The 22,960-nt window shown below is 37.0% G+C and overlaps 4 protein-coding genes across 7 annotated transcripts; 2 read left to right on the top strand and 2 right to left on the bottom strand.

Moving 5' to 3' along the window:
- The first annotated feature begins 6,374 nt into the window (after positions 1–6,374).
- On the top strand, positions 6,375–7,350 carry LOC108852121 (uncharacterized). 3 transcript variants are annotated; one of them, XM_056998642.1, is made up of 5 exons: positions 6,375–6,561; positions 6,632–6,693; positions 6,792–6,871; positions 6,945–6,999; positions 7,098–7,350. In XM_056998642.1, exons 1-5 carry the CDS (start codon positions 6,460–6,462, stop codon positions 7,219–7,221), a joined length of 423 nt encoding a protein of 140 aa, XP_056854622.1. In that variant the 5' UTR covers positions 6,375–6,459; the 3' UTR covers positions 7,222–7,350. The 3 variants fall into 3 exon arrangements, with proteins under 3 accessions (XP_056854622.1, XP_018481120.2, XP_018481119.2); XM_018625618.2 differs by having other exon boundaries at positions 6,789–6,871; XM_018625617.2 differs by having other exon boundaries at positions 6,386–6,561; positions 6,777–6,871.
- Positions 7,308–8,131, bottom strand: LOC108853516 (basic leucine zipper 43). The gene has a single exon (XM_018626930.2). It carries the CDS (start codon positions 7,985–7,987, stop codon positions 7,427–7,429), a length of 561 nt encoding a protein of 186 aa, XP_018482432.1. The 5' UTR covers positions 7,988–8,131; the 3' UTR covers positions 7,308–7,426.
- A 1,191-nt stretch (positions 8,132–9,322) lies between these two features.
- LOC108835157 (uncharacterized) lies at positions 9,323–10,813 on the bottom strand. The gene has a single exon (XM_056998639.1). The coding sequence runs from the start codon at positions 10,742–10,744 to the stop codon at positions 9,467–9,469; it is 1,278 nt and encodes a 425-aa protein (XP_056854619.1). The 5' UTR covers positions 10,745–10,813; the 3' UTR covers positions 9,323–9,466.
- Positions 10,814–13,358: 2,545 nt separating this feature from the next.
- Positions 13,359–21,471, top strand: LOC108835158 (methylthioalkylmalate synthase 2, chloroplastic). Of its 2 annotated transcripts, none has more exons than XM_056998641.1 (10): positions 13,359–13,902; positions 14,391–14,650; positions 14,860–14,974; positions 15,161–15,241; positions 15,424–15,516; positions 15,637–15,723; positions 15,820–15,920; positions 16,040–16,073; positions 21,042–21,116; positions 21,206–21,471. In XM_056998641.1, exons 1-10 carry the CDS (start codon positions 13,459–13,461, stop codon positions 21,326–21,328), a joined length of 1,413 nt encoding a protein of 470 aa, XP_056854621.1. In that variant the 5' UTR covers positions 13,359–13,458; the 3' UTR covers positions 21,329–21,471. The 2 variants fall into 2 exon arrangements, with proteins under 2 accessions (XP_056854621.1, XP_056854620.1); XM_056998640.1 differs by having other exon boundaries at positions 14,860–15,073.
- The last annotated feature ends 1,489 nt before the right edge of the window (positions 21,472–22,960 follow it).

The following is a 22,960-nucleotide window of genomic DNA, read 5'->3' as shown; positions in this document are numbered from 1 at the left end:
TATTTTATCTTTTAGTTAGTTTTTCATTGAATTATAAGAAATTTAATTAAGTTAGATTTTATATCTTATAAAACTAGTATAACTAGTATTTTGTTTTATATATGCACATGCATGCAAATCATGTAAGTTTAATATATCAAGATATTTAGATCCGGATTTGGTTTTGACGGATCCAAAATTTTACTATCCGGATCCGGACTCCGGTATACGGATATCAATGTCAGGATAAAACATACGGGGAGTCGGATCCAAATAGTCGAATCTCGGATCCGGATCTCTTGATTTTAATCTAGATATCTGGATCCGTATTTTTAAAATACAATATTTTCTATTTTATTAATGATTATATTTGATATATTAGTATTTATACATAAAGTTAGTTTTATAATCGTATATTCTAATCTTTTAATATTATATACATCTAATATTTATAAATCTTGTATGAATATTTAATTTACGTTCTATCTTTAGAATTTTAATACTTTTTAGACAGAAAAAAATTATTTTTACGATCGGATCCGAATATCACAAATAGTACGATATTTAGATGGATATTTGAAAGCCTGAAATCCGAATCCGAAAACTAAATTCACCGATCCGACGAATCAGGATTCCGATTCGGTTACGCTAAATTTTCTAGATATCCATATCTGTATTCGTAAAAAAAAATCATATAATTTTAAGTTTCATTATATATATTATAATGATGATATTTATTGTTAAATATAATAAATTGCTTTTGTTCAAATATTTAATTTCAATTAAAATAATTTCAAAATTTATTTTAAATATATTTTTTATTAATTTAGCTTGATATACATTTGTTCTGCTTGATCTGCATCTTCTGCATTTGTTCTGCGTGATCTGCTAGATCTGTATGATCTGCATTTCTTGATCTGCTTTACCCATTCGAATCCATAATCAGACTTGGATTTCGCCTGCATCAATCTTTTATGGTTATAGAGATTTGAAAAACATAATATCAGCTATGAGATAATATTCATTCTCGTAGGTAGTAAAATTAGTGATCCATCTTTTTTCGGCAAGTTATATCAAAAAAAAATATTATATAATATTTACAGTTTAGCAAAAAAAAATGTTTATTTTGCTCTCGGCAAAACCAAAGAGAACACTTGGTTAGCAGAAACAGGAAAAAAAAAAACAAACAACAAAGAAAATTAACTATGGTAAAATGCTTGCCCTAGATGTATATAGACTAGTCACCTCTGACCAAAATCGTTCAATGTCTGCGATTGTATAATGGTTTGAAAAATCAGTACTGGTTTAAGTTTAACTGACACTATGTCTTCTCGTTGAAGAAAAAAAATACATCAAATGTCAATTTCAAAACCAGATCATTGTATCGGTTAGGGGTGGACATTCGGATATCCGTTGGAATCGTGGATATACACGTTGCGAATGAAAATTGTTCATCACACATGCATTTTGACATGAGGTGGCTATACTTTTTTTTAATTGAAGTGGCTATACTTAGCATAAACATTATTATTGAATACATAATACTCACGCTAGTTTGGGATACTATACATATGCGTAATGCGTTACGCATAATGCATGATTATGCATGTGCACAGTACAAACACATTCATGCACCTAATTATTTTCAATCTCGAATGCTTGAAGAATCTATTGAGATTGATGTGCTTTCTTGTTATGGATAATATGTTAAGCGTTGAAAGTTATAGAAAATGTCCTTAAAAGGCGGAAAAAAATTTGATAAAACTATGAAAAACGGAAATATCAATAAAATACTATTTTTGTGAATTGTTACAGTACACTCCAATACATATGACGTGTTGGCTAAACGACGGGACGTGTCAGTGAGTTGAGTGGGTTAGGTCACCATCGAGATCTCGATTCTCAAGGTCCAGTCGTCGGTTGAGATTGAAACGTCTTCTAAAGGCCCATGGACCCCAACTCGTTATACCATCATAACATCTGTCACGTGAATACTGGGCCCACAAGGCCCATGTCCCGTCGCCATCTCACAGCTCTTATATTTCATACTTCCATTTATATACATAATAACACACACATATCAACAGTCTGACGTACATACGAATACAAACAGTGTAAGTATAGATGTGGCTGCGTGTGTGTGTGGATAATGGATTGTGATATGTTTGTAGAGATGGTAAAGTAGAACCTGGACTGCGAGTCTGGTTCAAATATTTGTAGTGGAGCTGTATTGAATCAGGGTTTTCTAGACTTATAAATTAGTGGGTTTCCTGGGACTGGATTTTATGAGACGAAATGTTGCGGGATGGATGTTGCAGAACTGAGATTTTTCGAGATGAATTGAAGCGGGTCATACGGAATTAGAAGGACCCGCATCTCTCTTTTTTTATTTCTTGTTTCACCTAACAAATGAGAGAGAAAATGGGAAGAAAGCGGTATCAAACCGTATTGATCATGTTCTCTTCATCTTCAAAGTACCATAACAAAATATATCTCTTGTTACATCAAATAGACTAGACATCAAACTGTATTGATCATGTTTATTTCATCGATTGGTTGTGGAGGCAGTAGAAAATCAGACGTTCCGCGGACCGACCAGTAAAGACCTACATTTTTTGCGGGACATGATTGGTCAGCTATTCCAAAGATCGCGATCTACACAAACCTTGCCGTGACCCGTTTGAAAACAAAGCCGCTATGGTACGAGGCGAAACGGGAATACTTATTTGCCATCTCTATGTATTTGATTTAAATATGATATTATAGAATTGCTTTCAAATATGAAAGTTCTTACAATCATTTGTTTTTGATGGAAACATTATAGCTATGCTTCGTTACATCTAAAGAGACTGTAATTAATTGTTCAAAATTTAATATAGTTTAATAGAAGACTTTTTCTCCAAAAAAAACTTAATATGGTTTATGTATTTTGTTAAATTTCTTGAGTTTCTAATTTGAGATTAATTAGCGATAAGTTGATTGATCTAAAATTTTTAATATTTTATTTGATATGTGAACTTTTCTTCTACATATTTAAAAAGATCATTTATGTTTGATATTAAGAAAGAAGGTTTACAAACCTAGATATTACGCTATGGGATGGTTATTACTAACCTAGCGAGTTAACAGAAGATGAAGCTTAGTTTCAAAAGGAAAAAAAAAAGTCTATAATCTCTTATTCAACAAATACGAACACTAAACATCATGCATTTTTTTTAACACAAAAACATCATGCATTGTATAGTACTGCTTTTCCGTAGAGTATTGATCTCCGTCCGATAGTGATGACTAGTTAGATGAGCTTTGAACTTTTTCAGTCACGTAATATTACAAGGCCTTGCTTAAAAGCCTCACAAGGCCCAGATCAGAGTACGACATGTTACCCCAATATGAAAATGATCAATACTATTAAATTAGAATCATGACAAGTTAATAGAAATTTGGTCCAATTAATTATTTCCAATAATCTATACTTAAAAAATACTAATAACACTCTATACTTTAAAAATCAATAACTGCATCAAATATAACCACCACTTCTAACTGCATAATATTTGGTATTATATGACCCATTTTGACAACACGGAGATGATAAAAAATTGGACCATGGACTTTGATTTACAAAACCCATTTTAATTGCATAACAAATTATAATGTGTAATATTTTTTTGTTTGGTGTAACATTACGTGTAATATTGTGTGTAATAATAGTGTTATTATAATTATATATGAAATAAATCCATGAAACTTAAATGAAAACATATAATTTTATCTTTTAAGTTACAATTTTATTACTAAACAAAATTGTAACTAACTTTGTTATTTTCTTAAAAAGTAAATAACTATTTATGAATAAGGTATAAAAATTAATATGTTAAATTGTTATGGCACAAGTGTATAGTTATTTAACATCAATAATTCAATACATTTATCAAAAAAAAATTAATAATAATTTAAAAAAAAAATATTTTACACAAATATAATTTCAGAGAGAAATACAAATATGATTAAAAAACACAAATATGAAATTAAATTTCTAAGAAATGTAAAACAAAATATATTTCCACTCTTTGAAAGACAGATGAAAATCGGGTTCTTCTTAAAAGCGTCATGATGAGGCTTTTTGATCAACGTAAGCGACGGCAATTTTACCCCACGATTCTTTTGGTCAACATATATTCACGATTCTAATGGATTGTTCTTTTTTTTTTTTTTTTTCTTTAGGTCACTGTATTGTTCTTTTCTTCTTAGAAGAGCTTTATGAATGAAAAGAATGTGTTGACGGAAACAAAAATGGATTAGCCAGCATTCATGTCACATTTGTTATTTAAAAAAAACAGGTTGAAGATTTTAATCTACTTTTGGTTTTGTCTAACTTAATATTTACACCATTGAAAAAATGACGCAAATTTGAATCTATATATTTTCTCATATGAATCATTAAATCATAATTAGTAGAAATTACGACAAATCTAACACATCAAATATTAGTTTCCAACGTTGATTCATTTTGAAAACTATTACGTATAGATTATATATCTAAAATTTACTTTTTATCAGAATTCAAAGATTTTTATAAGCATTTTCTATAATAATATTACATAATTTGTATTTTCATCAAATATTAGTTTTTAATGTTGGTTTATTATGAAAAATATTATGTATATGATTATATATAATAAGTTTTACTTTGTTATCAGAATTTAAAGATTTTTGAAAAGCATTTTGTATAATTTTTTTGTATAATTTGTATTTTCGGGGAATTCATAACTCAAACTTTAATGTAAAACCTCTAATCAAATTACTTGACTAAACGGACTTCCACAAATGTTATCTAAGGTATGAAGATAAGCAACAAAAAATAAGAATATTTTTGCAAATAAACCAAAAGTGTCATCCCATCCTTGGTCTTCAGGACTATTCTCCCACCGTAAAAAGTATATATTTTTATGCCAGGATGCGTCAAGTGAGCACTCTAGGTCAGCCGGTCGGTTTGGAGTGGTGAGGGGCGCCACACTATCTGCTTCGTTTTGAGGGGCTTCCAATATTTGCGTAAGGCGCCAACTTTCGGCCTTTCGTCTTAATCTCCCTATACGCAGAGTTTTAAACGTTGATGTGGGTTATAAAATCTTCTATTCAGCTGTACCATAACTCTATGATCTTCTAAACTGACTGACTTAACCTATTCAAAGAAGACAGAAAAGACAACTGGTCATCTTTGTTGACTGAATTCGATGAGTTTCATCTTATTCGTTTTATATTTACTTTTTACTTTATATCTTTTATTCCTCGTTTACTAAACTTCTGAACCGATCGCCTTATAAAGAAATTTGTGCTTGAGGTCACTTTTTCTCCCATGTAAACTCTCAGCTTTCAAACTGGATGGCTCTCGAGGCCACCCCTCTTGGCAGTTTCTTAATAAAATATGGAGTTTTAGTTGTTTAAAATAAAATATTCTTTTTAACTCGAAAAAAGTATATCTATAGTTTGTGCTTCAGCATCAAATTAGAAGTCTCTCACGTATTTACATATGACAATGATAGATTGACAGTTCTTTTTTTTTTCTTTCCCAAATTGAAATATTTATAAAAGCCCAAAAGGCAATTCAGGGACAAGCCCAATTACAACAAAACCAAACACAAAAGCCCACGCACACATATGGGTTACGACAAAGAACTAGGCCCACGGCCCAATAAACCAATTCGGGTCACCGACAGTCGAAACTCGTTTTCGACCCGAGTCCCGAAACCGATCTAACTCGCCACCGATGAGCGAGCCTCCGCCGGGGAAGACTAGCACCGTTGCAGAGGCAGCGCCTCACCGGTCATCCGCGCGCGTACACCTACGCCGCTTTCACACTTCACAATCATAGCTTCTTCTTCCCGAGGATAGCATCAATCGATCCAAATAGATCGAGGTCTAATCCCTCTTTCTTGAAACCCCAAAGCTACTCCAAACAAACCCATCTACGCAACCATCGGAGAGCATCATCAAACCGCCGCGAAATCTCATCCGACAATCCTAAGAACCACCGCCTCCCTTTTCCGGAGACCCCGAAACGAACAAACCCGACACCCACAGATCCACAAGAACCAAAAGACGTCTTCAAAAATTAAGACACAGAAGCCGGTGAGGCGAAGCAAACGAAGCCTCCATCCCCCCGGATGCCAGAACCGGCGTCGGCGGAACTCTCTAAGCTTCCCCCTCCCGGAAAAAATTCTACCAAAACAAAAGATACATATCTCTCTCTTCTAGACCAAGCCACGGTTAACAGATCGATTAGAACGGAATGGTCGGACCGGCGGTGGCTATAGGAATCCTTCCGCCGGCCGGAACCAGCTTTCTCTCTCTATTTCTCTCTCAAGCTTTCTCTCTCTTGATTTTCACTTTTCTCTTTGTAGGGATAGATTGATAGTTCACAAATAAGCTTATTTTTTTCAAATTTTCTAAATATAATTTTTTCAAAAAAAGGTGATAAGTATGAGTAACGAGAGAGCGACATCTCCGGCGATTCCGCCGCAACCCTCCGAGCACCAGCCACCAAATCAAATCAACTCTGCTCCCTCCCCTCCCCAAGCTACGGTCAGTACTCACTACTCTCTCACTGAGCAATCCCACACGATCTGTATATAAACTCCAAATTCTATCGCAGATGAACGTCGTCGTCGCGAACAGCAACGGCGTATCATTTGACGAAGAACCGTCATGTTTCAAGTAAAATTTCTCGATTGCATTGTTTTTTTTTTGTGTATTTCAACCTTTTAATTGGAAAAACCTTAAATCGTTTTGGTCTTGAGGTATCTGGATAGCAGAGAGTATGGTGATAAGTACAAAAGGTACGAATCTGAGTTCAAGCAGTGGGTCCTCTCCAAGCATATCTATCCCAATGCAGGTTCGTTTTAGTTTCTATTTGCCTCAGAGTTTTTAACATGTCAAGTCTGTCTGAGAATCTTTGTTTTGTATAGTGAATTTGTATGAGGGGAGAACGATAATAGGTGGTGAAACCATTCTCTCTAGCAAGTAAGCATCAAAAGAAAAAAAATATACAAATTGTGTTTGTTAATTATGGATTAAAGCTGTTTTTATCTCTGGGGTTGAATTGGCTATAAAACTTTCAGGTGGCCTTGCACTCGTTTCTATGCCGACCCCTGTATTTCATTTGCAGAAGAAGAAGAGAGTTTAGATTCACCTCCTGCAGAGATAGGTGGTTTAGTTCCCAATGGAAGCATTGTCTCTGAGTAACAATGTTTGATTTGCTTCATTTGACCAAGAATGTGATACACATTAGCAGATTTTACTAATAGCTATTGCCTTGTTGTTATCTATTATATGCAAAGCAATTTCTAGTGTGGAAGTAATAGTCACATTATATATGTTTGGTCAATCGTACTACTGCTTACTGACTTAGCACACACCAAGAACATGAAACTTTTTTTTGTTTGTTTACCTACCAAAGAAAGTGTTGGCCCGGCTCGAAGTCTTCTCCTATGAGATGATGATTCGGGTTACGGTCACTGATGCTGCTGCTGCCATCCACATGTCTCACCGGTATCAGCATTTCCGACATGAGCAATTGAAAAGAAGAGGCTTTCTCCTTTAGCTGCGAGTTCTCTCGTAGGATCTGGTGGTTGCTTTCCAACAAGCTGATGACTTTCTCGGACAAGTTATGGTTCATGATCATCAGCTGTTCCACTTGTTGCTGCAGCTCTTCTATCTGCTTCTTCTTCCGCACACGCGACCTTCTTGCAGATTCTCGGTTTGAGACCATTCTTTTCGCCCTTCTCTCGTCTGGAACGGCTCCCTCGTAAACGTTTGGGTTTAAGTGAACGCGGTTGTTGTTGCTGCGTGTTGATATGTTTGGTGACTGCAATGGGACGTGGAACTTAGCGTTTGGTAGGAATGTCGAGTTATGATCGTCCTGTGGCGGCATTCCTTTGAATATATCGAAACAATGGTGATAGCGATGGACACTAGAAGACTCCATGTATGGTTTCGGATGTGTTATCATCAAAGATGGATTCTCTTTGATGCAGGAAACAGAAATTAATACCAATAGAGAGAGAATAAATGAGAGAGAGATAGTCTACATAATAGATTAGTGTAGTCTTAAACTTAAGGTGTTGAATGTTATTTAATGACACAAATTAACTTGCATGAAGTCAACTGTATTTACATTATTTGTGGATTTCTTTTCTAGCATTTTGAAACTCTCCTCCACTAACTAAACTTCTCTTCAGTGATACTTTTTGACAAAATCTCACTTGATGTCAACATCTCTGTCAAGTTTTGCTATAGTTTTATGGGTTCTTGTTTCTTAAGCTAGATATGATTACTTTTCATGTCCTTTAATCCTTAGTTACCAAGGGTTTGAGAATGTCTTTGGTACGTTTATGATGAGTCGTTTAGTGACCTATGCGATCATATGTATTCTTTATAAAACAATGAATCTTTATAACTTTCAAAAGAATATATATAATACATAGACGAAGCTTTCATGTGAATGTTCTCTGTGTTTCAATTCATTTCATCTGTTTATCAGTACCATTAGGAATTCGCGGTGAAATTGGTCGGTGGATACTAACTTGCACGGTACTCAGCTGTTTTCACGACAAGTTTACTTTTTCATATCTATTCGTCTTTTAAGAAAATCCTAGGACTTGAATAGTTTCTTTAAAAGCATACAAAAAGAAAATGCGAAACGATTCTTTTTTTTTTTTTGATCAAATGCGAAAAGATTCAAGCTGATGTATTATTAGCGTAAACTAATAAAAGTGACCTACCTACTTGAACAAAGAATAATGCGAGCTTTGTAAAGGTTAATTAGTTGAAATAATGCCGATAATAAACACATGTGACTATAAAGTCAAATATGTTAATTAATGCATTGTTTCCAGACCGAGATTACGTGGATAAACTAAAATTCAAGGCTACTTTTTTTTTTTTTTTTTTTTTTTTTGACAACAATAAATTACTCTAACAAGTTTCCACCGGTTCAGAAATTCAAGGCTACTTAAAGCAGAAACTAAAGAGATATTGATGCTTAACAGCTTTCGAAGTGTGTATCAAAATGTACATTAACGTTACGGAGAGACAACGTCTTGTTTCCAGAAACGGACAATGACACTCTTTTCTGCAAGTTTCGTCTGAACCCATTGAAGCTCTATCAAGCTCATGTCGCAGTCAAGATCGTTGATTATAAGTTATAATTTTCAACAAACGAATCTCCAAAATGACATATCCCATAATATTATTCTTAAAAGGTTCATGATATTAAGTTGTTCTTATTATATAAATTTTTGTTTGCAATGCAAATTAATATATGAAAAGGTGCAAGTTTTGTAAGAGATTCTCAAATATTTTATAAAAATTTGTAAAAATAAGCAATGTAGATAGTTTCTTAGACCATACAAACCAATTCAACTTATCGTGTTATTAATCACAAACAAAGTCATCATCATCTTTTTTCTTCTATTGTAAACCCTAACATTCAAAACCTGCTCTGTTCAGTCGCATCCGAAGGCAACTCAAAACGACAAACCGGACACGTGTTCCTAATCCCAAGCCATGGAACAATACAGTCACTATGGTACCTGTGTCTACAAGGCAACTCGGCAACCTCACTCCCAACATTCATCTCATCTCTGCAAACCGCGCAACACATGGCATCACCATCATCATCCTTCTCCGTAACACCCTCTTTGGTCAAAGGAGAGACTTTGAGATTCTTGATGAATGATTTGGAAGCGGGAGGCTTACCAAGACCAGATGAGATCTCAGCCTCAAACAACATCTCATACTCGGTTGTATGAAGATAATCTTCATCATCATCATCTTGTTGATCAATGTATAACTCCATGTTGCTTTCTGCGTCGTCTAGGTTAAACTCGAGACTACGAGAATTCAACAAAACTTCCCACCCTAGATACCCTCTCCTCTCACCTATTGCTAAATCTTCTAGAGAGATTGTAGCAGAGACGGAGACTGAAACAGAGTTGTTATCTTCAGCTTCTTCTTCTTCTTCAGCTAAAACCTCCCTCTCATCAGCTCCATCATCATCATCAACTTCTTCCCACTCGTCTTCCAAGTGAAGCGAATCCCAACAAAGAGGGATTGTCACACTATCATCATCATCATCATCATCATCATCATTCACATACTCATCTTCCTCATTAAACTCTATTCCCCAATTCTCTTTCTCTGGATCAACATCTTCTTCATCATGATCCAATGTAACTATAACATCACCAGAATCCATTCCTAAATACCTAATCCCATCAAACAAATCGTCATCATCATCATCATCATCATCATCATCATCATCATCATCATCATCATCATCACAATCAACAAAACCTCTACCGGATTCTAAACCTAGCCCAAAATCAAGTTCCAAACCACCCCCGCGCATGTCGCGGTTTCCTCCATCTACCACGCCGAAACCAGAATCCGATCCCGCGCTCTCGTAACCGTCATCGACCGGGCTTACCTGAGATTGCTCCACGCGCTGGTGGAACAAATCCATGACGAAGCTTCGCCTCTCGAGCAGATCAAGACCTTCGTCGAATTCGGGAGGGAAATCGGTTTGAGAGACGTAGAGATCGTCGTCGTCGTCGCCGTCGTCGGATTGGACCCAGTGGGGAAGCGAATCGAGGATCTGAGAGAGTGATTGGTGGTGTCGCCGGGGTTGGTGGTGGTGGTTACGGTTAAAATGGTTCAAAACGGCATCGTTTGCGTCGTGGATCTGAAGGTAAGACATATCCGCCATTTTTTCCGCCTTGTCTCTCTCTCTCTCTCTCTCCCTTTCTCCTCTCGTTGTTTTAGAATGAGCAACCTTTTTAGCTATTTGTTTTTTTTTAAATTGCTTAATGAGGAGACTTTGACTATATATTGGGCCGTACATAAATGGGCCTTTTATCGCTAGGCTAAAAGATTTTGATTGTATTATTGGGTCGTACTGATGTTGACTGTATTTCTATCGTTAACAAAGGATGCATTGACACAACACAAGAGCAGCTTGGCCCTATTGCTTTATATGGGTTATCTTAAAATGGTTAGAAAATGAGGTGGAGTTTTTGAAATGCAGCTTATTAAAAACATTTAACAGAAACACTCCAGAGATCAGGAGTGGAGTGGACTTGTTCAAATCAACCTCTCTAAACAACATCAAAAGGTAACGTTCCATCATATGTATCTATAAATTCTTTGAAGGAACCTTCCATATATTGCTTATATATTTAGTCTCTTTCTATAACTAGGCATATAAGTATAACTTTTCCAGTAATTGCAGGATGAAGAAGTTCATCGGAAGTTCGACCTAGGTCGCCATGTGGAGATGAAACCCACTGCGGTGACGAAAGCGTTAAATATCATGGGGAAAAAATATTCAAAAAACAACATATAATGGAGAAACATAGAACCCTAGGACCTTTATTTTTTCGTTTTAACATTGGGATGAAGATGGATCAGAAGACAGAGTAGATACATCATATGATACATAACTGATAAACGCTCTTTTTCTTCTTCTATTTCATAATATATATATGCTTTTAGTCGGAGTTGTTCGGTCTGGATAAACTGATCAAATGTTATTCAAACCAAATTGAAATAGCCGATTAAAAGAGAGTTGCAATACGATCATTTACCGCTGATATTGCAAATATAAGCAATTTAGATTGGACTTCCTGAAGCGCTAACATTGCTTCCTTTGCTCTCTGTTGAATATCTCTAGACCGATGGCTATTTCAATTTCACAATACTACAAGAAGAGAGTTGCAGTAGGATTTTAAATTTTAACCTTTACCATGTAAAAGTAAATTACTTGTAAACTGATTAAAATCATATTGCCCCTCGTACATAGATGTATGTACAACTAAATTATCATGTATATTGTTTTTATTAACTAAATTTGAAATGGTTATATTTATATCAATATAGCAGAACCAATAAAAATTAACGATTTATGATCAAATACAGCACTTCTAGCTAGTGCTTGTATGTTATGGTCTTAATAGGCCAATGTAGGATTGAAAATAAATATCCTAGGTACTCAAGTGCTTTAGCTCTTGGCGTCGCTGTTCTAAGTTATTTATGGCCGGTTCTCCCAGCCGGGCAAAGAACTGTTTCTTTGGAGCTTATTGTTCTCTTTACCTTTGAAATCCAATTTCAAAAAGCATTTGGTTAACTGAATTCTGAGTTGTATTTGTAAAGTTTTCTATGCTCGTAGTTCTTTGCAGGCCTTTGTGTTTTTGTAATATTATGTTATGCTACTCCACCCGAGCATTTGGATAATTGTGCGACTGAAATTATGCAAACCTCACCACCTACCTAGGCAACATATACACGTGACGGTAATCTCTTTCTTATACTAACTAAGAGATAAAGCCGAAAATACAAAAAAAAAACGCATGAGACTATGACATGCAAAATGAAATCTGAGATGCAAAAGGTGATATTCTAGATCATTTCTTTGATATCAATTGGTCAAGGAATTTTGAAAGAATTACAAATTCGTCCAATTTTCTGTGGCGACTGGACTGATATATTTTTTGCTATACTAGATAAGAATTGCACTTGTCGAGAAAAGAGAAAAATAAAATAATTCTACTTTTCTTGTTCTACCTATAGGCAGAGAGCATCATCGTCTCAATAAGAAAAAAAAATATGTTACTATTTCTGATGAAATAATTACTAGAAACCCTCATTCTGCTAGACTAATTACAAATGTGCTGCTTCACAGAGATTTGCATATGTGATATGTCACCTACTTAGGTGTACCACGTGATTTACATGTCCTCTTTTATTGATTACTATTAACAATGAAGATATCAATCATATTTTTTTCTTTTCCAACCACGTATAACAAATATTGATTTCATTTTTAAAACCTTCGCAATTTAATAAAAACTACAATGTTCTTACTCCCACTTTTAAACAGTATTATGATTGTTATTGTCCTCGTATTTATAAATAGATCCAAAACTATTGTAATTAATTACTCGAACTATACAGATGGAGTATAAGTTATATAAGTATACATACAATTTTATAGTATTATTTATAACTGTATACATAGAAAACTATATAAAAGAGGATACAATTACCTTTTAAGAAGATTTTAAAAAGCAATTCGTGATTATCAAACGAAAACGCTATATTTAGAACAATCTTATAATATTAGGCTATTAACTAGCTTTTTCTAGAAAAAGAACACTCCTAACTAAAATGCTGGAAACCATAAATAGTGATAAAAATAAAATTTACGATACTAATGTCAAGCTTAAGCCAACACGCCATTAATTACATGTTTCTAATTAGTAATTATATTACTTTCAAAAGTTCCATACAATATTTTTTACCTATAAAAACATAATATGTTGAACATGTTCTCCATCTCATTGCATCACAATTTTCTCATAATCTATCCTCAATCTAATAAAATTCAAAAGATATCTGTTCTTCTCTCTTACGTACTCTATCGTTATGGCTTCGTCACTTCTGACATCTCCCACAATGATCCCCACCACCGGTTCCACCGTGGCTGTCCGATCAGGCTTACCTTTTAGATCTTCCTTGCTCTCTCTACACCTTAACCGTCCGTACAACAAGTCATCTTTGTCTATCTCATGTTGCTCCCCTGTGTCTAAAATGGGAGAGGCTAGTGCGAGTGACCTCAAACCCGTCGTGGAAAGGTGGCCTGAGTACTTACCTCACAAGCTTCCCGACAAGAACTACGTGCGTGTATTCGACACGACGCTCCGTGATGGTGAACAAGCTCCTGGTGGAGCTCTTACACCACCACAGAAGCTTGAGATTGCAAGGCAGCTCGCAAAACTCCGAGTAGACATCATGGAAGTTGGTTTTCCGGTGTCGTCTGAGGAAGAGTTCGAAACAGTCAAAACCATCGCCAAGACCGTTGGAAACGAGGTAATTATTTCTATATTTCCTTCTGCAACTGGTTATCAATATTATGAATATTATGAATGAATGGAACTAAAAATGGAATGAATATGAATGAAATAAGAGAAATTGAATAAAAAATAGAATTTCATTCCATTTTCTTCCCTCTCATTCATGAGACTTCTTAATCATGAATGTTTTATATATAACTTCCTTCCATTTCTTTTCATAAATTCGAAAAGGAATCATTGGAATGATATTTGTTTCTTTTCAAATGGTAAATTTTTTGGAATTTACAAGAAAAAGTCATTTCTTATAGTTTTATTCCAAAAATTGTAATCCAGTTGCACCCTTCAATTTATTATGCAAATTTTTACTTCAAAGTTCAAACTAAATAGGCAACGTTTTTCGGGCATGATAACGTTGGAACGAATGTACGCACAAAGGGACAACTTATCAAAATGATATCATTAAAAAGACTATATGGTTGCCGACGTAAACCTGTGTTTTGCTAGGTTGATGAGGAAACAGGTTACGTCCCAGTGATATGCGCCATCGCACGAAGCAAACCAGAAGACATTGAGGCGGCATGGGAGGCGGTGAAATACGCGAAGAGACCTAAGATACTCATATTCACATCTACTAGTGACATTCACATGAAATATAAGTTGAAAAAGACTAAAGAAGAAGTCATCGAGATGGCCGCGAGTAGTGTTAGGTTTGCTAAAAGCTTAGGCTTCGTTGACGTCCAATTTGGTTGCGAAGACGGTGGCAGGTCCATATCTTAAACCCCTAATTTATCTCGATGATTTGATTACGCCAGTGGGCTTTTACGTTATAAATATGTTAGTAATCTTAATTACATTTGCATCTGACGTTCGTAATCTTTAGACCGACTCATGGACTTTCTTACTTTTACATAATTTTTAACCATATCATACATATATTTTTTTTAGATACCAGTGTCTGATTAAAATTATGCAGGTCAGAGAAGGAGTTTCTATGCAAGATTCTAGGAGAATCTATAAAAGCGGGTGCAACCACGGTGAACGTCGCGGACACTGTAGGAATCAACATGCCAGAAGAATACGGAGAACTTGTAAGCTACCTCAAAGCAAACACTCCTGGAATTGATGATGTTATCTTTAGTGTTCATTGTCACAACGATCTTGGTTTTGCTACCGCCAACACAATTGCCGTACTATTTTAATTCTTCCTTTTTCGTTTGAGTCCAAATACCTATATAAACACACATAAAACCATTAGTAATTACATTATATATTAGGGTGTATGTTCGGGAGCACGACAAGTCGAAGTAACAGTTAACGGAATAGGCGAAAGAAGTGGGAATGCACCACTTGAAGAGGTAAGACATACTGGGAGTTCCACATTGAAATGAAAAACAAGATAATACTTTTGATAAAAATATTTAATGGATGTATAACAATTTTTCAACAGTTTTGGTTTTGAGTTGATTTACAAACACTCACTGTTGTAGTAGTAGTCGTCATCATTCATTATCGAAATTAATAATTGTTTGTTATGTAGGTCGTGATGGCTTTGAAGTGTCGAGGAGAGTACCTGATGGATGGTGTCTACACAAGAATAAACACACGTCAAATTATGGCTACTAGCCAAATGGTAACTGTTAAACTGTTTATATATACTTGAGAGAGAAAAAGAGGAGCATGCTAATACTATTGTTTTTTGGCCTTTATAATTAGCTGACTAACTAATATATGTAAACTATATATGGAGTAGGTTCAAGAATGTACCGGCTTGTATGTTCAACCACATAAACCCATAGTTGGAGCCAACTGTTTTGTTCATGAGAGCGGCATTCATCAGGTTCCATGCATATATAAAATTATCCAAACGTGACATAAGAAAGTAGATATGTGAAATAATTTGTTCTTGATAATTATTTGTTCAAACATACTGCAGGATGGAATCTTGAAAAATCGGAGTACATATCAGATCTTATCGCCAGAAGATGTTGGAGTTGTAAAATCTCAAAGTTCCAGCATTGTTCTTGGAAAGCTTAGGTAATATTCTATATACTTCTTAGTTTTACACATTGTTTTATTTGGTAATATATATTTTTTTTGACCAAAGTTTTATTTGGTAATATTTATTTATTTATCTATCCAATGGAAATATGCAGCGGACGTCATGCTGTGAAAGATCGGCTGAAAGAGGTATTTCTTGTGATTTCCTTAAGCGTTAGTTATACAACGATAAAATAGTTTGTAAACTGTGTGTGTTATTCATGTACATGGTAAAGTATATATACATATCGTAGAGTCTCGTAACCCTAATATAGATAAATACAAGACATTATTTATCATTATCTCTAAGATGTATCCTTATCTCCTATACCCTCCCTCAAGTTGGAAGTGAGATCATGAATTTCCAACTTGGAAAGAAGATATGTAAAAGTAGTAGAAGGTAAAGCTTTGGTTAAGAGATCGGCTGGTTGTTCTTTAGTAGAAATGTGTTGTGTAGCAATAAGCTTGGCTTCAACGGCGTCACGAACTGCATGGCAATCAGACTCGACATGTTTTGTGCGCTCATGGAAAACAGGATTGGCGGCGATGTAGATAGCGGCCTTACTGTCACAGTAGAGATTCATAGGTTGAGGATGATTAACGCCAAACGCCGTAAGAAGTTGCTTAACCCATTTCAGTTCCTTTAAGGTGAAAGCCATAGCCCGGTACTCGGCTTCCGCAGATGACATAGAGACTGTATCCTGCTTCTTGGCTTTCCAGCAAATCGGAGATTGTCCAAGCATGACGATGTAGGCACTAAGAGAGCGTCGAGAGATAGGGCAAGTGTTCCAATCTGAGTCGCAAAACGCGTTAACCTGAAGATCAGAATCTGCACGGAGAAAAATTCCCTGAGAAGGAGTTCCCTTGATGTAACGAACAGTACGTAATGCCGCATTCCAGTGATCTTCCCGTGGCTTCTGCATACACTGAGATAGAACATGAACTGCGTAGGCAAGTTCAGGACGTGTAAACGTCAAGTAGATGAGGCGACCAATCAGTCGTCGATATGGGCCTGGTTCAGCAAGTAAAGGAGACTTGGAGAGAAGGAGCTTGTGGTTTAGCTCTATGGGAACAGAAGACGGTTTTGCACCAAGAAGGCCTGTTTCAGTCACAACGTCCAAAGCATATTTGCGTTGAGAGAGAAAGATGCCCTCTTCATTGCGTGCTACTTCAATACCGAGAAAGTATTTCAGTTTGCCCATGTCCTTCATATGAAAACACTTGGACAAGTAGTTCTTAAACCGCTGCATAGTAGACAAGTCATTGCTGGCTATAATAAAATCGTCAACATATATAAGAATATGTAAGCACACCGGCCCTTGTATTAATGAAAAATGGGAGTAATCAGCTCTACTCTGTTTGAACCCGTAAGACTTCAAGGCAGTACTCAGTTTAGCAAACCAACACCTTGGAGACTGTTTAAGACCATAGATAGATTTTCGGAGACGGCAAACCTTTGTAGGATCAGGATTTTCAAAACCAGGTGGGATTTTCATATACACTTCTTCCTTCAAATCACCATGCAAGAAGGCATTATGAACATCCATTTGATGGATTTCCCATTTTCGAGCAGCTGCAACCTGAAGTAAAGACCGAACAGAGGTTGGTTTTGCCACTGGAGCAAAGGTATCGGTATAATCAAGGCCTTCTCTTTGTCGATTCCCGCAAGCAACCAAGCGAGACTTCTTGCGAAGTTCATTGCCGTATTCGTCAAACTTGGTTTTGTAGATCCATTGACAGGTAATCGCCTTTTTGCCAGGCGGTAATGTAGTAATATCCCAAGTGTGATTGGCTTCAAGAGCTGTATACTCGTCGGTCATCGAGTCATTCCAAACATCATCAAGGCAAGCTTCTCTGTAGTTCTTAGGATCAGAACAAGACGTAAGAGCAGCTAAGAAATTCATGTGAGCAGCAGAGAAACGAGCCTTAGATAGATAATTGCTGATAGGGTAAGGCGTACCTGAGACCGAAGTAGAGAGACCAGTGAGAGGAGTCGGTGCAACGAGAGAGACGATGGGGGGTGTACTTATTTGTGATGCATTAACCACATAATCCTTGAGTAGGACCGACGGTGTGCTTCTACGATGACCACGGCCCAGAATTTCAGGAAGACCAGGCGACGGAGGAGAGTCGGTAGAAGGTGTCGTAGCAGTAGTAGGGATCAGATCAGAGGTAGGGATCGGATCAGTAGTGGTAGGAGTATTAGGTAAGGAAGAGGTAAGCGGTGTAGGAGCAGACTGCTCTGTAGATGTAGAAACAGAGAGTGAAGGAGTCGTATTGTTGACTGGTACTGGGAGAATTGAAGAGGTTGTAGTATCTGATGAAGGGAGAAGCGGCAAAGGTGGAGCAGTCGTAGGCATATTAGTGTCTGGGAACAGCCAATCATCGATAGCAGCATCAGGTTGAAAGATAGGTGGAGTAACATACTCTGTATCAGGCAGTCCAGGAAATTGATCCTCAAGAAACACAACATCTCTACTTGAAAAGAAATCATTTCGGTCAATGTCGTAAAGCTTCCAAGCCTTTTTGCCATAAGGATAGCCAACAAACAAGCATCGTCTACTGCGATCACTGAATTTGTCTCGATCTCGTGGTCGTCTATGTGCGTAACAGAGGCATCCAAACACGCGGAGAGAGTCAAAAGAAGGTTTAGAGCCGTGTAAGAGCTCATAAGGCGTGCGACCATCGAGAACAACAGAAGGAGTTCTATTGATAAGATGTGCAGCAGTAAGAATACTTTCTCCCCAAAATGTGACAGGTAGTTTTGCTTGAAAGAGAAGAGCGCGAGCAATGTTGAGAATGTGCCTGTGTTTTCGTTCTACTCTAGCGTTTTGCTGTGGTGTATCCACACAGGATGTCTGATGGTGAATCCCATGTTGCCGGAAGAAGGTTTTGAGAACTATGAACTCGGTACCATTGTCAGATCTGATTGTTTTTACTTGTTTCCCAAACTGTTTTTCACTCATGGCACAGAAGTTTTGAATCAAATTCTTAACTTCCGATTTCTCTAACATCAAATAGGTCCAAATTGCTCTTGAGAAATCGTCAACAATGGTGAGAAAATAAGCAGCGCCACAGGATGAGGGAGTTCGATATGGTCCCCATACGTCGCAATGAATTAAAGAAAAAGGCTCCAAGGCTTTATTAGAACTATTAGGAAAAACTGATCGTGTTTGTTTAGCACGAAAACAAATGTCACATGAATGTGAATCAGTAAAATCAACTTTTAAAGTAGAAAACACAGGCAATGTAGAAAGCACTTTGTAGGATGGATGACCGAGTCGTCGATGCCATAGGACTGAAGGAGAAATACTCTTCGCAGACGTCTGATTAGCACTTGCAACTTTAACACCTTTGAAGTAGTACACCCCCTCTCGTTCTTCACCGGCTCCAATCAGGGTCCTCGTAAAACGGTCCTGTAGGACACAAAGAGTGTCAGTAAAAATAGCAATGCAGCCGGTCTGCTTCAAAAGTCGTGAAACCGAAATCAAGGTGCAATTGAAATTTGGTACGTAAAGAACATTAAGTAGAATGTAATCTTTCGTAAGACGTAAACGTCCTATCTTAGTAGCACGAGAAGCAGAACCATCCGGGAAAGTAACTGCGGATGGTAAGATATCGATGGTATCATGTAACAGGGACAAGTCGCCTGTCATATGATGAGACGCACCGGTATCTATAATAATATCAGAGAGTTCGGTTTTACCAGACAAACGATCAGTAGATAGCTGAGATTGTTGTGACTGAAGCAAACCGATGAGAGCTGCAATTTGATCTGACGTAGAAGAGGATGATGGAGCATTCACGGAGGCAGAAGCAGCGTTAGAACGACCTCGTCCTCGTCCTCCATTGGTAGGATAACGACCACCACGACCTCTGCTTCCCGAGTTGGTCCGAGAACCACGTTGTTGTTGTTGCTCCAAGAACCACTCAGGATAGCCATGTAGTAGAAAACATTCTGAAGCTTCATGTCCTGTTCGTTTGCAGTGGGTGCAAGTCCGGTTAGGATCACGGCTTCGAGTGACTGCAGCATTGACTGTAGAAGATGATAACTCAGTCTGAACAGAGAAGCCAATGGCGTCTTGTTTAGTATCAGTGGAACGCATATTGTTGATGTTTTGCTCGGCACGGATGACTCGAGAGTAGACGATGTTCAAGTCAGGTAGAGGTTCTTCATCAATAATTTGAGATCGAATGCCACTGAATCTGACCTCATCGAGACCGAACAAAAACTTGTGAATTTTCGCATCTTCACGTTCTTTTTCAAGTCCCGCAGACGCAGCACAGATACAGGAAACCGAAGGTTTGAAATTCTGCATCTCTTCCCAAAGCTTAGAGAGACGTCCGAAGTATTCAAGGACAGATTTGCCGTTCTGTTTACAGTTAGTAATCTCATCTTCCAAAAGATGTTTGCGGACACCATTCTTCACAGAGAATCGTTGCTTAAGTGATTCCCAAAGTTTAGACGCATCTGAAATATGAGTGACGGTAGAACGGACTTGAGGATCTATCGAAGTGCGTATCCAACCGACAATCATGGAGTTGGTAGAGGTCCAGCGGGCGAGATCAGGATTTGTTGTTGGTTTGATAATCGTACCATCAAGAAAGCCGATCTTTTGTTTAGCTTGAAGAGAGTTCCAAAGCTCGGTAGCCCACTCGGAGTAGTTATCACCTTTAAGAAGCACAGGCGTGATTAGGGCACCCGGGTTATCAGAGGGATGGAGATTGTAGTGCGGTGGTATGGCCGTAGTAGCAGTAGAAGTAAGATCTGAACTGTCTGCCATGATGTGATGAACAGAACAAGATCGTTGTTGTAGTAGTAGTATTAGGCGAAAAGTAGAGAAAATAGGAAGAAAAATTTATCAGAAACGTTGTTAGGCTCTGATACCATAAAATAGTTTGTAAACTGTGTGTGTTATTCATGTACATGGTAAAGTATATATACATATCGTAGAGTCTCGTAACCCTAATATAGATAAATACAAGACATTATTTATCATTATCTCTAAGATGTATCCTTATCTCCTATAAACGATCATACATGCATTTACAAGATTGCATCTTTTACAGATGAGTATTTGACATTAAGTATATATGTGTTTATTCTTTTTTTCTCAGATGGGATATGAGCTTGATGATGAGAAATTGAACGATATCTTCACTAAGTTCAGGGAGTTAACCAAGAATAAAAAGGTTTTTTTTTTTCGTTTTCAGTACTTTTGTATCTTCTCATGCACATATCTTCTCACACTTTTTTGGTTTCAATTTGTTAATCTTTTCAGAGAATCACGGATGATGATCTGAAGGCATTAGCAACGTGTGGTCATGAGAATTCACTAAACGGGGCTAACAGTAAAGAGACCAACGACTATGTAAAAATCCCACAGATTTCCTCTGTGGTATAAAATATGTGAACACGTTTTGTGTTTCTGTACCACTTGTTATCAAGGTTCCATTTGATTTACATGTGTTGTATTAACGAATAAATACAGTATGAAGTTGAAATATTATGCGCAAGTCAACCTGCAAAACTGCCAAATTCCGCTCATTTTGTTGGATCGTTTCAGAGATTAAACTTGATGCACATCACCTATTTTACTCTACTGCTTCACGATCCACCCAAACTATTTATACCAAAATCTCATAGCTTCACTGGCAATGAACATACAATAAGATTTAAAAAATGAAAAAATATAAGAGCTTCTTCACAGAGATTAGCATATGTGATTATGTCACCTACCTAGAGGTTCATAACACGTGATTCGTATGTCCTCTCTTACTGATCAATACCAAGTTACCAACAATGTAGATATCAATATTATTTTGATAAAATGATCCTGATCGTACCTAGACATTTAAAACTCAAGGAGCGTTCGCCCTAATTCTCTCTCGGGCCCGAAAATCGAGGAGCCGACAAACAACATCTCTCTCGACGCCGGTGAGGCCTTTGGCCGCCGGCGTCGGGCCATATGCTCTATCTCCTGCTATTTATCGTCTTCAAATCGCTCACCACCGTGTTCTAATCGTTTCCGCCGCTCATGTCTACGTTTCGAAGTCTGCGACACAAGATCCGTGACTTTCTGGGGGTCTCCCCACTTCTCCATCATGCCGGTCAGCTTCAGTCACCCCCAAACCTTTAGATCTACGCCTCTTCAACAGTGTCGTCCGCCATCTCCACCACATCCAGTGCTCGGTCGCGGTAATCTATACCCTTGTGTATGTGGGATTCCACTGTTTTCCAAGGTTTTAGTACCGATATCGTGCTACCTGATAAGGACGAACTCCACCCGGACCTCTCTCACCAGATCCAGCTTGACAAACGCAGATGTTGACGGTCCTCTCCGGGATTCCGAGGAGATCCACTGTGCCGCTCTTCCACTCTGTATGTTTGTAGGACCCATTTTCTCCGGTGATCTAAGCTCGCCTCTCGCTGAAGCGCATCGTCCCTCTCAAGACTGCTGCGTATCCATCGCCGCCGGAGTTTCCATCTCTAAGGTTTGTATCCTTTCCTTCCCGTCACTCAATCGATCGTCTTTTGCTGGGCCAAAGGTGATCACTAATTGGGCCTGGACTGCTAAGTTCCCTTATTATGATAGCCCACAAACCAGTTACACAAAACCAAGAAATACGGTACTGCTTTTGAAGGTACTGATTGTACTGATTTTATTGAAAAACTAGGTGATTTTCCCGTGCTCATGCACGGGTATAAATATTTATATAGTAAATACATTATAATATTTTATTTACACTATGATAGTTTATTAATATTTTTTAATTTTTTAATTATTCTGTTATTTATATTGTAATCAATATGCATGGTTTGTTTTAAATAGCTTTGCGTTATTTTAATTAGATTATAATTTTGGATATATAATATCTCGACTGTTTGGTTATTATTTGGATATATTATATAACATTTACTTTTTACGATTCAACTAAGATATTTTGTTATACAGATTAAAATTTTGATTAATTTTGTTATTTTTATATAGTTTGATTCTTCCCTTAAATTTGTATATATATATTTGGTCGGATTA

The sequence above is a fragment of the Raphanus sativus genome, unplaced genomic scaffold (assembly GCF_000801105.2).
Source record: "Raphanus sativus cultivar WK10039 unplaced genomic scaffold, ASM80110v3 Scaffold1342, whole genome shotgun sequence".
Taxonomy (NCBI): Eukaryota; Viridiplantae; Streptophyta; class Magnoliopsida; order Brassicales; family Brassicaceae; genus Raphanus; species Raphanus sativus.
The sequence above is the reverse complement of the archived record's forward strand: the minus strand, read 5'-3'. Positions and strand labels throughout refer to the sequence as shown.

Coding starts and splice junctions, on each gene's coding strand:
- LOC108852121 (XM_018625617.2), top strand. CDS start 6,460: ATGAGTAACGAGAGAGCGACATCTCCGGCGATTCCGCCGCAACCCTCC. Junction 6,694..6,776: donor GAAGAACCGTCATGTTTCAA/GTAAAATTTCTC, acceptor TTTGGTCTTGAG/GTATCTGGATAGCAGAGAGT. Junction 7,000..7,097: donor GAAACCATTCTCTCTAGCAA/GTAAGCATCAAA, acceptor TAAAACTTTCAG/GTGGCCTTGCACTCGTTTCT.
- LOC108853516 (XM_018626930.2), bottom strand. CDS start 7,987: ATGATAACACATCCGAAACCATACATGGAGTCTTCTAGTGTCCATCGC.
- LOC108835158 (XM_056998640.1), top strand. CDS start 13,459: ATGGCTTCGTCACTTCTGACATCTCCCACAATGATCCCCACCACCGGT. Junction 15,517..15,636: donor TTATGGCTACTAGCCAAATG/GTAACTGTTAAA, acceptor TATATGGAGTAG/GTTCAAGAATGTACCGGCTT. Junction 15,724..15,819: donor ATGAGAGCGGCATTCATCAG/GTTCCATGCATA, acceptor AACATACTGCAG/GATGGAATCTTGAAAAATCG.
- LOC108835157 (XM_056998639.1), bottom strand. CDS start 10,744: ATGGCGGATATGTCTTACCTTCAGATCCACGACGCAAACGATGCCGTT.